Source organism: Lutra lutra, chromosome 7 (assembly GCF_902655055.1).
Source record: "Lutra lutra chromosome 7, mLutLut1.2, whole genome shotgun sequence".
NCBI lineage: Eukaryota > Metazoa > Chordata > Mammalia > Carnivora > Mustelidae > Lutra > Lutra lutra.
Window position 1 is genome coordinate 47,034,965 of NC_062284.1, and position 14,885 is coordinate 47,049,849.

The following is a 14,885-nucleotide window of genomic DNA, read 5'->3' on the forward strand; positions in this document are numbered from 1 at the left end:
TACCACCCAGGCACCCCACCATTTTGACCATTCTAAAGTGTACATTTTAGTGGAAATAAGTACTTACATTGTGATTTTTAGTTCCCTCATAACTAAGAAAGTTCAGCAACTTTTCATGATTATTTGTTTTGGGGCTTTTTTGGTGTTTTTAAAAAAATTATTTATTTATTTATTTGGTAGAGAGATCACAAGTAGGTAGAGAGGGAGACAGAGAGAGAGGGGGAAGCAGTCTCCCCGCTGAGCAAGGAGCCTGATGTGGGACTCAATCCTAGGACTCTGGGATCATTACCTGAGCCATCCTCTTTTCATGATTATTAACCATTTGGATATCTTCTTTTATTAAGGGTCTGTTCAAGTCTTTTGACCATATTTCTATTGGATTGTTTGTCTTTTTTTTGTTTATGTGCAAGAGGTTTTTTTTTTTTTTAATTTTTAAGAAGGGTTTTCTTTATTTATTTGATACAGAGAGAGAGCACAAGAGAGCTCACAAGCAGGGGGAGCTGCAGGCAAAGGGAGAGGGAGACGGAGCCTCCCTGCTGAGCAGATAGCTCAATGTGGGACCCAATCCCAGGACCCTAGGACCTGAGCTGAGCTGAAGGCAGATGCTTAACCAACTGAGCTATCCAGCCTCCCTATGTGTAGGAGTTTTTATATATTATGGAGAAGAGGTTTTCCCCCCAACATATGAATTGTAAATGTCCTCTCTATTTTTTACCCTTTTTGAAGGTCAGAAGTAACTAATATGAATAGAGTCCAATTTATTGTATTTTTCCTTCATGATTTGTTTTTTGTGTCTTCTTTAAGAAATCTTTGCTGAGGTGCACCTGGCTGGCTCAGTCATTAGAGCATGTGACTCTTGATCTCCAGGTTGTGAGTTCAAGCCCCAGGTTGGGTGTAGAACTTACTTAAAACCAAAAAAACAAACCCCGAACAAACAAAAAACTCCTAAAAAATACCCCTCCAAAGACTTCACCTACCATAATATCGTGAAGATATTCTCCAATATTTTCTTCTAAAAGCTTTATTTATTTCTATAATCCACCTAGAGTTGATTTGTTATATATGGTGTGATATAGGGATTAAGACTTACTTTTCTCTTATGGAGATTCAATTGGCCCATCACCATCTGTTTAAAAGATCATTCTTTCCCCCACTGCACTGTATTATCATCTTTGCCAAAAATTAGGTGATCAAATATGGGTTTGTTTTTGGACTCTTTATTCTACCCCACTGGTCTACTTGTCTGTCCTTAGGCTAGTGCCATACTCTTTTAAATACTCAGATGGATCTCAATATCTGGTAGCATGGATCTTCCAGTTTTGTTCTTCAAGACTCTCTCGGCTAATTTTGGCTCTTTCTCCTGAATTTTATCGTTGATGTTATTGCTTTAATAACAGCTTTATTAAGAGACAATACATATATACCATATAATTTGCTCATTTAAAGTATATAGTTCGGGACGCCTGGGTGGCTCAGTTGGTTGGGCAGCTGCCTTCGGCTCGGGTCATGATCCCAGCGTCCTGGGATCGAGTCCCACATCAGGCTCCTTGCTTGTCAGGGAGCCTGCTTCTCCCTCTGCCTGCCATTCTGTCTGCCTGTGCTCGCTCTCTCTCCCTCTCTCTCTCTGACAGATAAATAAATAAAATCTTTTAAAAAAATAAAGTATATAGTTCAATGGTTTTAATAAATTTAAAGAGACGAGCAACCATCACCACAGTCAATTTTAGGACATTTTCATCACCTTAGAAAGAAACTCAGGCACTTAAGCTGTCATTTTAATGTCCCAAGTTCATCTGCCCTACCAAGCCCTAAACAACCACTAATCAACTCTGTCTCTATAGATTTGCCTGTTCTGGACATTTCCTCTAAACCGGATCGTACAATATGTGACATTTTATGACTGACCACTTTCACTTAGCATCATGTTTTCAAAGTCATTCATGCTGTAGCATGGATCAGCCCTTCATTCCTCTTCATGGCTGAGTAATATTCTGTTGTATGGGTATGTCACCTTTTGTTTATCCATTCATGATTTGATGGAAATTTGGGTTGCTTCCACTCTTTGGCTATCATGAATAATGCTTCCATAAACATCTGTGTGTAAGTTTTTGTATGGATATACTTTTTTCATTTCTCTTGAGCATATAGTTAGGGGTAGAATTTCTGGATCATACGGTAACTATATTTAACTGGAAGAATTGCCAGACTGTTTCCCAAATTGTCTGCACTACTGTACATTCCCATATTAATGTTAAAAATTAAAAAATGTTTTTAATTAAATTATATGGATAATAAAAAATTCAGACAGTACCAAGGACTACAAAATGAAGAGGAAACCTTATTCTCTATATACAGCAAACACGTGGGTGGCTGACACTCTGCTCTGGACCAGCAGGTGCAGGTGCTTAGTTTGTTCTGCATACTTAATACCTTTAGGACTGAATAGAGGGGAGAAAGAGAGGGATTGAATATTTGTTTGTTTATGAGAGGGGAGAGAGACAGAGCAGGGGTGGGGCAAAGGGAGAGGAGAGACTCTCAAGCACGCTCTACTCCCAGAGTGGCAATGATTGCTGGGGATCCCATGATTCCAGGCCATAAGATCATGACCTGAGCAAAAATCAAGAGTCTTATGCTTAACCAACTGAGCCACCCAGGCACCCCTGAATTTACATTAAAAAAAAAAATCTATGGTACCTCTTTTACTTTTTAAAGCTATTTACTCATCTTATTTCTTTAAGTTTCATATAACTGGAATTATTGGTTTAAAGATTTTTTTTGGGGGGGGTTCAAGGCTTTAAAAAATATTATCAATCTGCTCTCAAATAAGGTTGCCCAGGGCGCCTGGGTGGCTCAGTTGGTTAAGTGACTGCCTTCGGCTCAGGTCACGATCCCAGGGTCTGGGGATCGAGTCTCACATCGGGCTCCCAGGTCCATGGGGAGTCTGCTTCTTCCTCTGACCTTCTCCCCTCTCATGCTCTTGCTCTCTCTCTCTCTTCCTCAAATGAATAAATAAAATGTTTAAAAAAAAAAGTTGCCCACTTACAATCTCATCAGCATTTAGAACCATCATCAGTACCCTCATCAGTACCCTCATCAGTAGATCAATTGTGTGCAATACAATTTTATATAAATCTATCTATTTGATAGTTTGTTAGGCTCAAGGAGTGTTTTGACAAATTTTCGAGTTCCTTAGGCTCCCTCTCTTCTAGAAATGGGAAGTCTTTCCTTACTCATTTTATTATTTCATCTCCTTCAACGTGACTCGGCCCGGGGAGGGCGCTCCAGTCACCGCAGAAGAGGAGACAGCCCGGCGCCCCGCCACGTGAAACCCACCTTAGCTCCGTGAACCAGGACGCACGACCTCCTTTCCTGGTGGGTCCACCTGAGTGCCGCGTGGCAGCAGAGGGCGCTGTGGAGTCAGCGCCGGACCCCGCCCCCAGGGCAGCACGCCGCGCCCCCGTGACGTATTTCCGCGTCATCTGCCGCTGAGGCGTGCTCCCATTGGCTGTCGGCGAGGCGATAGGGGCGGAGCCGAGTGGGTGTGTGGAAAGCGCAGCAGCCCCGGTGGAGGGGCGAGGCTTCCCTCTTCCCCGCCCCTGCTCCGCTCTCCATTCCCTCCCTGGGACGGCTGCGCGGAGCGGCTGGAGCGCGGTGCCGGCGGCGGCGGTACTCTCCGGGCTGAAGCTGGAGCAGGGCTGTGGCTGTGTCGATCGAGCCTGAAGGACGGGTTGACTGAGGGAGAGAGGGAGGGAATCCCGGGCTGCCGAGCTGCGCCAGCGGGGAAGCCCTTCGATTCGCTGCGCGCCAAGGCGAGCCCCAGTCGAGTGGGGCGGGGGTCCCCCGAGACCGCCAGCGGCCCCTTGGCGTTGACTGGACCACGAGGGGCGCGCCCCCCGAAGGCAGCCCCGGGGCTCGCGGCCCCTACTTGGCCCTGCGCGGCGGGCGTGGGGCAGCTCAGAGGGAGGAAGCAAGAGAGGGGCCGCCCTCCCCTCGGAGTTAGAAGCGCCTTCCCTGGTCCAGAATGCCCAAGAAGAAGCCGACGCCCATCCAGCTGAACCCTGCCCCCGACGGCTCCGCGGTTAACGGGACCAGCTCGGCGGAGTAAGTCTGGGGTGGGCGGCGAGCGCCGGTCCGGGCTGCAGAGGCCACTGCTGGGGTGTAGGAGCCCAGGCGGGTGTGCGCGGCGCGCCGGGCTCCGCTCGGGTTCGTCACGTACGTTTCAGGCTGGCAGGGGCTAGGAACTCCCGGCTGCCGAGGTATCGGTGACTAAGCACAGATTGTGCTCCTGACTCAGACCCGTCAGTGGACCCAACGAGCCCCAATTTTCCCCCCTCTCCCGACCCTTGCAGTCATCCTTGGCCACTGGCCATTCACTTTCTCCCTCTGAAAGATAAAAACTGGTTCATCTCCCGTCCCCCCCCCCCCCCAACCCCAAGCTGTTTTCCCCAGATCGTCTGGGATCGTGGCCTGCGAAGGGGAGAAGGGAGCAAATGTCCTGGAAAGAATTAAGATCGCATCAGCGTCTTTGAGATCGGCTCGGGGTATGGAGTGTGGAGTTGGGACGAGCAAGCTGCGTCCTCACCTTTGTGCTTGACACCTGTGGGCCGGGAGTGCCGCCTCGTTGCGGCGGCTGGCTGGCTGGCTGGGGCGTGTGCGCACGGGTATCCCGGTGGCTTTTCTCTTGCCGACTTTGGGGCCTCCGGGTCCTTGGCTTTCTTCCTGGAAACTATCTTGTCTCCAAGGGAGCAGCTTTCCTCTTCGTCTCACTCTTCATTCATTAACAAATCCCTCCTCACCAGTGACTCTCCTGGCTTTCCGTACTTTACCATGAGCCCTAAACTGACCTGAGACGTGAACACCCGTAGCCATGAAAACCAGTGCAAGGTGCTCCATCTCCGCAGCTTCCAGTGTTGATCACAAGCCGGCACTTTATCTCATTAAACAGTGATGAGGGCTCTTTCGTGGGGTGTTTCCGAACTCCCACAACTCTTTTTGTGCCCTTAATAGGGAACAAGACTGTTAGGGAGAGAGACCCGGCTAGCTGCAGATTTAACCAGAAAAGATTTGGTTCTTTTTTTTTTTTTTTTTTTTTAAGATTTATTTATTTATTTGACAGATCACAAGCAGGCAGAGAGAGAGAGAGAGAGAGAAGCAGGCTCCCTGCTGAGCAGAGAGCCCGATGTGGGGCTCGATCCCAGGACCCTGAGACCATGACCTGAGCCGAAAGCAGAGGCTTTAACCCACTGAGCCACCCAGGCACCCAAGATTTGGTTCTTAATCTTTATTTGCACGCTGGAGATGCATGGAAGCTAGCTGATGAAATGAATGGCGTAGGCCTGAACTGTCTGCCCTTTGGTGATTTCTATGACCTTCCTTTCTCTCTTTAGATTTTAATAGCCTGGGGACCTGCTGGCTTGGTGACTCTCTCCATCCCTGTAATGATCACAAGGCCAGTGGAGGACCTGTGTTGTGAACTCAGTTAGTTTCCTCATACCTGTTCCCAACAGATGCTCTTCAGTTACTGTCAAGTCTCTTCTGTGTGATATTGACTTGCACAGGTCAGAGTCTATGCAGACAGTCATTCAGGCTTACTGTACATAATTTTACCCCTTTAAAACAAATTGACATCCCCCCAGCACAGGGCAGGACAAATTTTGACCACAGTGCCTGGTTGAATGTTGTGGCCTGACCATCCTGCCCTTATTTGATTTGGAAGTAGGTACTTAGTGGAAGTACCTGTTGTCATTTGCTTGTTAATTGTGGCGCCACACCTGTATTCTTGCAAATGGGAGGAATCTCATTTAAAAATACAGGGGTGCCTGGATGGCACAGTTAAGTGTCCGACTCTTGGTTTCAGCTCGGGTCATGCTTGATCTCGGGGTCCTGGTATCGGGTCCGAGTTGAGATCAATGAGGAGTCTGCTTGAGGATTTTTCTCTCTTTCTGTTCCTCCTGCTCATGCTGCCTCTCTAAAATAAATAAATCTTTAAAAAAAAGGAAAAAATACAGGCAGGAAAAGAATACTCTGGAGTTGGTGGCAGAAAAGTTTGGTGGGACTGGGAGATTCTCAGCAGTGGTTAGGAGGTCGGACTCTGGAATCAGGCTAAGTTTGAAGCCTGCCTCTTTTACTTTGTGGTTTTGTGATCTAGGACAAATATCAGTCTTATCATAGAGATACGGCTTAGTTAGGTTTAGTTTTGTCATCTGTAAAAATGGAGCTAATGATAGAACCTACTTAGGGTAGTTTTGAAGGTTAAATGAGCTAATACGTAGTAAACTTTCCATAAATGTTAGCTTCTGGTGCCTTTGCTACTGGATAAATGTTGAGAAAGCTGAAAGAAACTAGAAGGTAATTTCCATTCGTGGTGGTGGATATGTGTTAAGGTGCCTTTGCTTCTGGATAAGCGAATCCCCACAATTGCTTAGTTTTTTGTGCCATCTGCATCTACCTCCATGACTCATTGCTGTGTTACAATAGGAGGCATCTTTGTGTAGGCTGCCTGAGACAAACAGGGACTGTTCCCCTACATTTCCTGGCACTAAAGGGAGGAAAGCTGTACACATATTCATCTTTCACCTTCGAGAGTGTTTCTCAAGTAAGGCTGCTGTTCTCGTGATTTCTGTGATTAGACCAGGGCACGGTTTCAACATTATCATGTCATGTAAACTAAGGAAGCAAAAAAAAAAAAAAAAAAAAAAAAAATCCGTTGACATAAAGGATCTCTTGGTACTAACTTGGCAAGGTTGTTTCTCCTCTGTGGCTCCTTGGCAATTTGGATTTACCTCTAATTTAGCACTTAACGCATTCAGATGGAGCTGGGTACATGGGACCTGAAGTTTATGCAAGTTGCCAGGGTCCTTGAAGAAAAAAGAGTGCAAAAGTACCTTTTTTGCAAATTTTTGCAAAAATGTCTGAGCGTACTGCACGGGTACTAAGCGTTAGCATGAAATAAATTGGAAATAAGATAATATCAGCCCCCTGTTTCAAATGTTTTCATGGTTCCATTGCAGTTAGAATGAAATCCAGACTCCTACTGGGCTGTGAGACCCAGAGATCTGCCCCCTGTGGCAGGCCCCCCCCCATCTCTTTAACCACATTTCCTGCTGCTACTTTCTTCCACCATTCTAGTCCTCTTTCACTTCCTCCTGGGGATGGCCTGTACCCGCTCCAGGCCCTTGCACATGCTATTCCCTTAGCCTAGAATGAATCATTCCTTCCTCTTCCCAAGCTGGGAAGGAAGTAATCATCATCTTTACCTAAATGCCATTTCCTCCGAGGTGTTCACAGACCACCTTATCTGTAAGGGAGGTCACTTTCCCATGTCATCTGATTTTTTTTTTTTTTTTTTTTTAAGACAGGGCATTTAAGAGTGCCTTTCTTTCTTTCTTTCTTTCTTTTTTTTTTTAAGTAGGTTCCACACCCAGTGTGGGACCCAAATTCATGACTCTGTGATCAGGAGAGTTGCATGCTTCACGAACTGAGCCAGCTACGGCCCCATCACCTGATTTTTTTTTTTTTTAATGACATTCATTCACTGTCTATAATTTTTTACTAGGATATCTTAAATATCTCTCTTTTTTGTACACCATAAACTGTAAGGTTAGTACTGCCTTTTTCTTTCTTTCTTTCTTTCTTTTTTTTTTTTTTTAAGATTTCACTCATTTATTTGACAGAGATCACAAGTAGGCAGAGAGGCAGGCAGAGAGAGAGGGGAAAGCAGGCTCCCTGCCAAGCAGAGAGCCCGACATGGGGCTTGATCCCAGGACCCTGGGATCATGACCTGAGCCGAAGGCAGAGGCTTAACCCACCAAGCCACCCAGGCACCCCAGTACTGCCTTTTTCTGATTCAGTGTTCTGTAAGTAGTCCCTGGGACACAGTAGCTGGCATATAGTAAGTGCAAAAATGCTTGAGTAAAACAGTGAGTGTCTTAAATTTCTAGTACTTGCACAATGTGTTTAACACATCTTTTTGTACTTTTTCATTTATTTACCCCTTTGCTGTCATTTCCCTCTCCCCATTTCCTTTTCTTTCACAGGCACTCACCCACTCTAGGGTATTTAATATTTGGTCTTAGAGTTCCACCCATTTGTTGGTATGTACCTTTGGGAGGTAGATGGTATTGTTTTGTGTGTTTCTGCGCAAAGAATGCTGAATGCGATTGTGCTGTTATTCTGCCTTAAGAAGGGAGATCCTGCTATTTGTGACAACATGGATGAACCTGGAAGACCTATTAAATGAAATAAGCCAGACAGAGGTGAAAAAAAATACTGTGTGATCTCACTTATGTGTGGAATCTAAAAAAAGGGGGGGGAATAAGTCGAAACAGAGAGTGGATAGGTGGTTACCAGGGGTGGAAAGGTGGGGGTATTGGTCAGAGGGTACAAAGCTGTAGTTAATGTAGGATGAATAAGCCTAGAGATCTAATGTACAGCATGGCAGCTATAGTTAATACCACTGTATTAAATACTGGAAATTTGGTAACATAGTAGATTTCAGGTGCTCACATAAACCAAAAAATGGTAACTATGTAAGGAAATAAATACTTTTGTTAATTAGCTTAACTACAGTAGTTGTTTCTCTGTATGTGTATCAAATCTCATGTTGTACACCCTAAATATATTCAGATTTTATAAAAATTACTGTCGTGCTGTTAAATATGCCTCAGTTGGGATAGATTATGTTATGTTGAGGTTACAAACAACCAGAAAATCAGTAGTTGAACACACTTGCAGGTCAGTGGGAGTCTCTGTTCACTGGATTCCATTAGGGATCTAGGCTTATGGAGGTACCATCTCTGATATATGCTCACGTGAGAAGGGCGTCTTGTGAATCGCATTCTGGCTCCTAAAGTTTTTGTTGAGAAGTGACACAGGTTGCTTTTGCTCCCATTTTACTGGCTGAAGCAAATCATACGGCTGTGCTGACCTTCAAAGGAGCGGGGGCTTCTTGGAAGGAGAACCAGGAATATTTAAACAGAAGCAGTGACTACCCCCAGCTTTTCTTCCAGTTTGTCTTTTTTTTTTTTTTAAACAAAATACCATGTTTCTGACCTATTCATGATGCTACATGATACTATTCATTATTTGTCTTTGCAGAGCAGTCTTGGACATGTACCACATTTTACTTATTATTCTATGTCAATTCCCCTAGAATGAGACAACTGTTTTCAGCCTTTTGCTGCATCAGACGGTACAGTCATGACCATCCTTGCGCATGGCTCCCTTTGGACCCTTGTGAGAGTTCCCTATGGGGTGTACTTAAATGGGATTGATTGGGGTGTGTCTCCTGCCATGTGTCTCCTACCCTGATGAAGCACTTGCTTTATCTCTTTGTTTCTGAAAGAACACTTTTTTGTTTAAGATTTTATTTACTTATTTATTATTTATTTTAAAAGAGTTTATTTATTTATTTGACAGAGAGACAGCAAGAGAGGGAACACAAGCTGGGGGAACGGGAGAGAGAGGAGCAGGCTTCCCACTGAGCAGGGAGCCCACTATGGGGCTCTATCCCAGAACCTGGGATGGTGACCTGAGCCAAAGGCTGTTGCCTAACAACTGAGCTGCCCAGGTGCCCCTAAGATTTTATTTTAAAGTGATCTCCATACCCAACATGGGGCTTGAACTCACAACCCCGATATCAAGGGTTGCATGCTATACCAACTAAGCCAGCCAGGTGCCCCTTAAAGAGCACTTCTCATCTCCATGAGGAGAAGCTTGAGCCCTGAGAAGAAATCCCAGCATAGGGCATTTCCCAAAATGTCACTTTTTGGTTGACTTCAAGCAAGTCCTCTGTACTTCCTGACTCTTTTGTTTCCCTCTGTGTTCAGTGGAAGGCGGGCCTTACAGAATCTTGGCCTTAATGGCCTACGGGGTCCCACCCTATCAGGTCCTTTGTGTTCTTCCTCTGCCCCTCCCCCCCACACCTGCCCTTCAGCCCCACTGTACGCTGGTATCTGGTCCGCAGTGAGTGGGGCACATTCCCATCTCAGAGCTCTTGCATTTGGCATTCCATCTACCTGGAAGCTCTTAAAAAAACCCTGCTTCCTCACGTCCTTCAGACCTCTGTCTGCAAAAATGTCTCTTCACGGAGGTTGTCCTTGTTCACTCTGTCTAGTCTATAACACAGCACTTCCTGTCTCTGCCCCTTCGCTGTGCCCAGTCTTTCCTCAAGCACTTAACCACTAACTAACATTGCACGGTGTGTGTTCCTCTGTGGTCCCTGCCCGGCTAATGTGGAAGCTTCACGAAGGTGGGGGCTTGGCTTTGCCTTGGTCAGTGAGTAGAACAGTAGAGCAGTGTCTGCTCTTCAGTAGACACCTGCTGATGAAATGAAGCATTCCTACCCCGAATGAGTATTGGGAAGATTAAACAAGGTAACTCATGTAAAACTCATGTAAAAGAGCTTTGAAGGCCATAAAGTGGGGAAGAAACGGGAGGGTGCGTTGCTCGGCCTTGGTGGCATCCTCAGATTTTGGCTTTCGAACGATTTCACCATAACCCTAAAACATGCAGACTGACTTCACAATTGCGCTCTCGGAGCATAGTTCGTGGCTTCAGCACTTCCCCCAGGTTTGTCTGGGACGCACGTCTGTTAGGATGTGAAGGCCCTTCAGGAAGGGGACAGCAAGGTTACGACAGGTTGATGAGCTTTTCGGGGGTCTCTGATGGCCTTTTTGGGTTGTGTACCATGATCACTAGGAGCCTTTCAAGTGGTTTTGACTCATTTTGTAGTTTTGAACTTGGACGTGTCTCCCTCTTTGTTGCTGCAGTAACGAATACTGGTGCTGTCATTTGAGAACAGCCGCAGGTGAATAGTCTGCGGTCTTGGGAGGAATGCCTGTGCTGTTGTCGCAGCAGATACAGAAAGGGGACACAGATTCCTGCAGATGACTTCACCGTGGCAAGGAGATGTGGGGGGCCCTTGTTTGAACATAAACGCTTAGAACATTCTACTTTCATGAACTAGTTCGTCTTTGAAAGAAAGGGAGAGGGGGCGCCTGGGTGGCTCAGTGGATTAAAGCCTCTGCCTTCAGTTTGGGTCATGATCCCAGGGTCTTGGGATTGAGCCCCGCATGGAGCTCTCTGCTCAGCAGGGAGCCTTCCTCCTCTCTCTCTGCCTGCTTCTCTGCCTACTTGTGATCTCTGTCTGTCAAATAAATAAAAAAAATCTTAAAAAAAAAAAAGGAAGAAAGGGAGAGGATATGTTAGTAGAGTAGGTATTGGCCCTGCCTTCCCCATCTAGATTGGTTTTTCTCTCTCCCAGTTCACCTGTTGTGGTCCGCATTGACCCCTTTACTGTCTTCCCTTCACCCCAGCAAATTGCTTCCTACCTCTGTCTGGTCTTGCTCACATGGTTTCTTTTGTCTGGAATGCCCTCCTCTGCTTTCCTGTGTGATTGTATTTTTGTTTTATATTTGCCACCACACTTTAGCTTCTGTGAGGGCAGAGACCATGACTATCTTGTGTACTGATCTTTCTCCAGCATCTAGCAAGGTGCCTGGAATGAGTGAGTGCTGTCCATCTTTCAAGACCTGGCATAAATTTCATCTCCCACATATACATCTAGGTAATCCTGAGATTATATAGTGTTTTCTGAATAACTCCATGTTATTCTAGGACTTGTCTTCAAGACTTACACTGCTTCTTTTTTTTTTTTTAAAGATTTTTATTTATTTATTTGACAGAGAGAAATCACAAGTAGGCAGAGAGGCAGGCAGAGAGAGAGGAGGAAGCAGGCTCCCTGCTGAGCAGAAAGCCCGATGCAGGGCTCGAACCCAGGACCTGGGATCATGACCTGAGCCGAAGGCAGCGGCTTAACCCACTGAGCCACCCAGGTGCCCCAAGACTTACACTGCTTCTTAATTGCTAATCTTGGCTATGTCATTTAACTTCACTAAGCCTCGGTTTTCCTTATTAGGAAAGTAAGGGTGATAATGTAACAAACCTGTGAAGTAGGCAGGCAGAGGAGCATCATCTGAAATAATGTATATGAAAACACTTTATCATTACTGGAATGCTCTTCAAGGGGGAAGTGTTGTTAATGATGCCCCTTTGAATTCTTCCTTCTCAGAAAGCTGTTATCTTTTGCTCCTAATACCAAATTACAAATGTTGATAAATCATGTTAATTTGGACATTTTATATGCTGCCTGTCTTTTAAAATATAAGCCAGATCTGCATCTAATCAAGCCTTGAGACCTAACTTCCTGTTTACAACAAATGCAGGGACAGAGGAACAAGTTAAATGACACCAGGAGGAAACCATCTGACAAATCCAGGATGTGGAACATTCTCTATGACAACTGACCTAGTCTTTTTAGAAAGTCAGTGTCACGGGCATAAGCAGGGGGAGTGGTGTGGTTCTAGAATAACGGACTAAAGAGACATGCCAACCAAATGTCATGCATGAACCTCAGGTGGATGCCAGATCAAAAATGGAATAGTGACCAAATGCGTTCTTGGGACAATTTAGGAAATTTGAATAGAGAATTACTAATTTTTTAGATGTTATGTATTATTATGTGGGACAAATTTCTTCGTAGGTGATGCATGAGACTCACTTTGAAATGGTTCAGGAAAAAAATGCTCATACACACATAGATAAAGCAAATGAGGCAAATTGTCTGCAGTTGTTTAGTTGGTTAGTTTATGAGTTTCCCTGTTTTATTCTTTCCATTTTTCTGTATGTTTGGAAAAATTCATAATAAATACTTGAGTTCCCAAAGAACAAAATTCATCCTGAGTCTTAAGCCCTTTTTAATGTTAACTCACATTTTCTCTTAACCCTTTTGTACTTCTGGTCTATGTTGTGTAATGAATATCACATTAAATAGTATCATTTTAAAATCATAATGCTTTCTTATTCACTAGGTGTGCCTTTTATGTCTTTTTTATATATATATTTTTTAAAGATTTTATTTATTTATTTGACAGAGAGAGATCACAGGTAGACAGAGAGGCAGGCAGAGAGAGAGAGAGAGAGAGGGAAGCAGGCTCCCTGCCGAGCAGAGAGCCCGATGCGGGACTCAATCCCAGGACCCCGAGATCATGACCTGAGCCAAAGGCAGCAGCTTAACCCACTGAGCCACCCAGGTGCCCCTTATGTCTTTTTTTTAAAGATAAATTTTTTTTTTAAAGATTTTATTTATTTATTTATTTTATTTGTCAGAGAGAGAGGGAGAGAGAGCGAGCACAGGCAGACAGAATGGCAGGCAGAGGCAGAGGGAGAAGCAGGCTCCCCGCCAAGCAAGGAGCCTGATGTGGGACTCGATCCTAGGACGCTGGGATCATGACCTGAGCCGAAGGCAGCTGCTTAACGAACTGAGCCACCCAGGCGTCCCAGATTTTATTTATTTTACAGACAGATCAGAAGGAGGCAGAGAGGTGGGGAGAGAGAGAGGAAGGGAAGCAGGCTCCCTGCCAAGCAGAGAGCCTGATTCAGGGCTCAATCCCAGGACCCTGGGGTCATGACCTGAGCTGAAGGCAGAGGCTTTAACCCACTGAGCCACCCAGGCGCCCCCCCCTTTTATGTCTTTTTTCCCTTAACTTGATTAGGGGCCATACCTTTTTGGACCCCTGGGTTTATAACACTGCTGATATGGTTAATCATTTTTGGTAGATTGAACAAAACCAAAGTAATGTTTGTTTAAATTTATTTTTAAGAATTTGTTTTATTTTATTTTATTTATTTTTTTTTTAAGATTTTGTTTATTTATTTGACAGACCGAGATCACAAATAGGCAGAGAGAGAGGAAGGGAAGCAGACTCTCCGCTGAGCAGAGAGCCCGCTCGATCCCAGGACCCCAAGACTCCAGAATCATGACCTGAGCCGAAGGCAGAGGCCTTAACCCACTGAGCCACTGAGGTGCCCCTATTTATTTTTTAAAAAGATTTATTTAGGGGCAGATCCTGGGCTGTTCAGTCAGGTAAGCGTTTGCCTTCAGCTCATGTCCTGATCTCAGAGTTGTAGGATCGAGCTGCACATTGGGCTCCCTGCTCAGCAGAGAATCTTTGTCTCCCTCTCTCTCTGACCCTTCTCCCCGCTTGCTCTCTCTCTCTCACTCAAAAAAAAAAAAAAAGATTTCTTTATTTATTTTAGAGTGTGGGGAGCGGGAGGAAGAGAGAGTCTTAAGCATATTCCATGCTGGGTTTAGAGCCTGTTGTGGGGCTGGATCCCCCGGAGATCAAGACCCCAGCTGAAATCAAGAGCTGTCAGATTCTAACTGATTGCAACACTCAGGGAGCCCAGAGTTACGTTTAGACAATGAAACTGGGGCACCTGGGTGGCTCATTTGGTTGAGCATCAGACTCTTGTTTTGGTTTAGGTCATGATCTCAGGGTCCTGGGATTGGGCCCCACGTGGGGCTCAGTGCAGAGTCTGAGATTCTTTCCCCCTCCCTCTCCCCCCCCTTCTGCTCCTCCCTCCCCTCCCCCTTCTGCTCCTCCCTCCCCTCAAATAAATAAATAAAATAAAATAAACCCCAAAACAACAAATCAGAAATAAACTGACAACCACAAAAAACCTCTTTGCTAGCTTTCCTCGGTATGAATTGGTCCTATTTCCACCACCTCCCCAGGAAGCACAGGTCAAGCAAATGGTGAATGTTTCTGACATGTGGAGAAAACAAACCCTGAGAACCCACAGGCTGGGCAGAAAATGAGGTTGAGCCTGAGAGGAAAGCTTAAAGTCCCAGTTTTGTTTCTGTTTTCTTCCAGAAGCTTCCAATTCTCAAAAATCATCTGTCTTACTGCTGCTTGATTGTGTTTTTACCTCGCGTCCGATGTCCTCGTTCTGTTGCCCAAAAGCCTGTGAGAGCTGTTTGGAGACTCCAATACCTGTTTGCTGAGTTAACCCCTCCCAGGATGAATGGTGTTTTGTTTTAAAGC

At 45.2% G+C, this 14,885-nt stretch overlaps 1 protein-coding gene across 1 annotated transcript in view; it reads left to right on the plus strand.

The window, feature by feature from the left end:
• The first annotated feature begins 3,565 nt into the window (after window positions 1-3,565).
• MAP2K1 (mitogen-activated protein kinase kinase 1) overlaps window positions 3,566-14,885 on the plus strand; it is a 79,628-nt gene continuing 68,308 nt past the window's right edge. Inside the window, exon 1 of the mRNA XM_047739199.1 lies at window positions 3,566-4,101. Within this exon, the coding sequence (XP_047595155.1) occupies window positions 4,022-4,101 (80 nt within the window). The 5' untranslated portion in view covers window positions 3,566-4,021. The remainder of the gene's footprint in view (window positions 4,102-14,885) is intronic.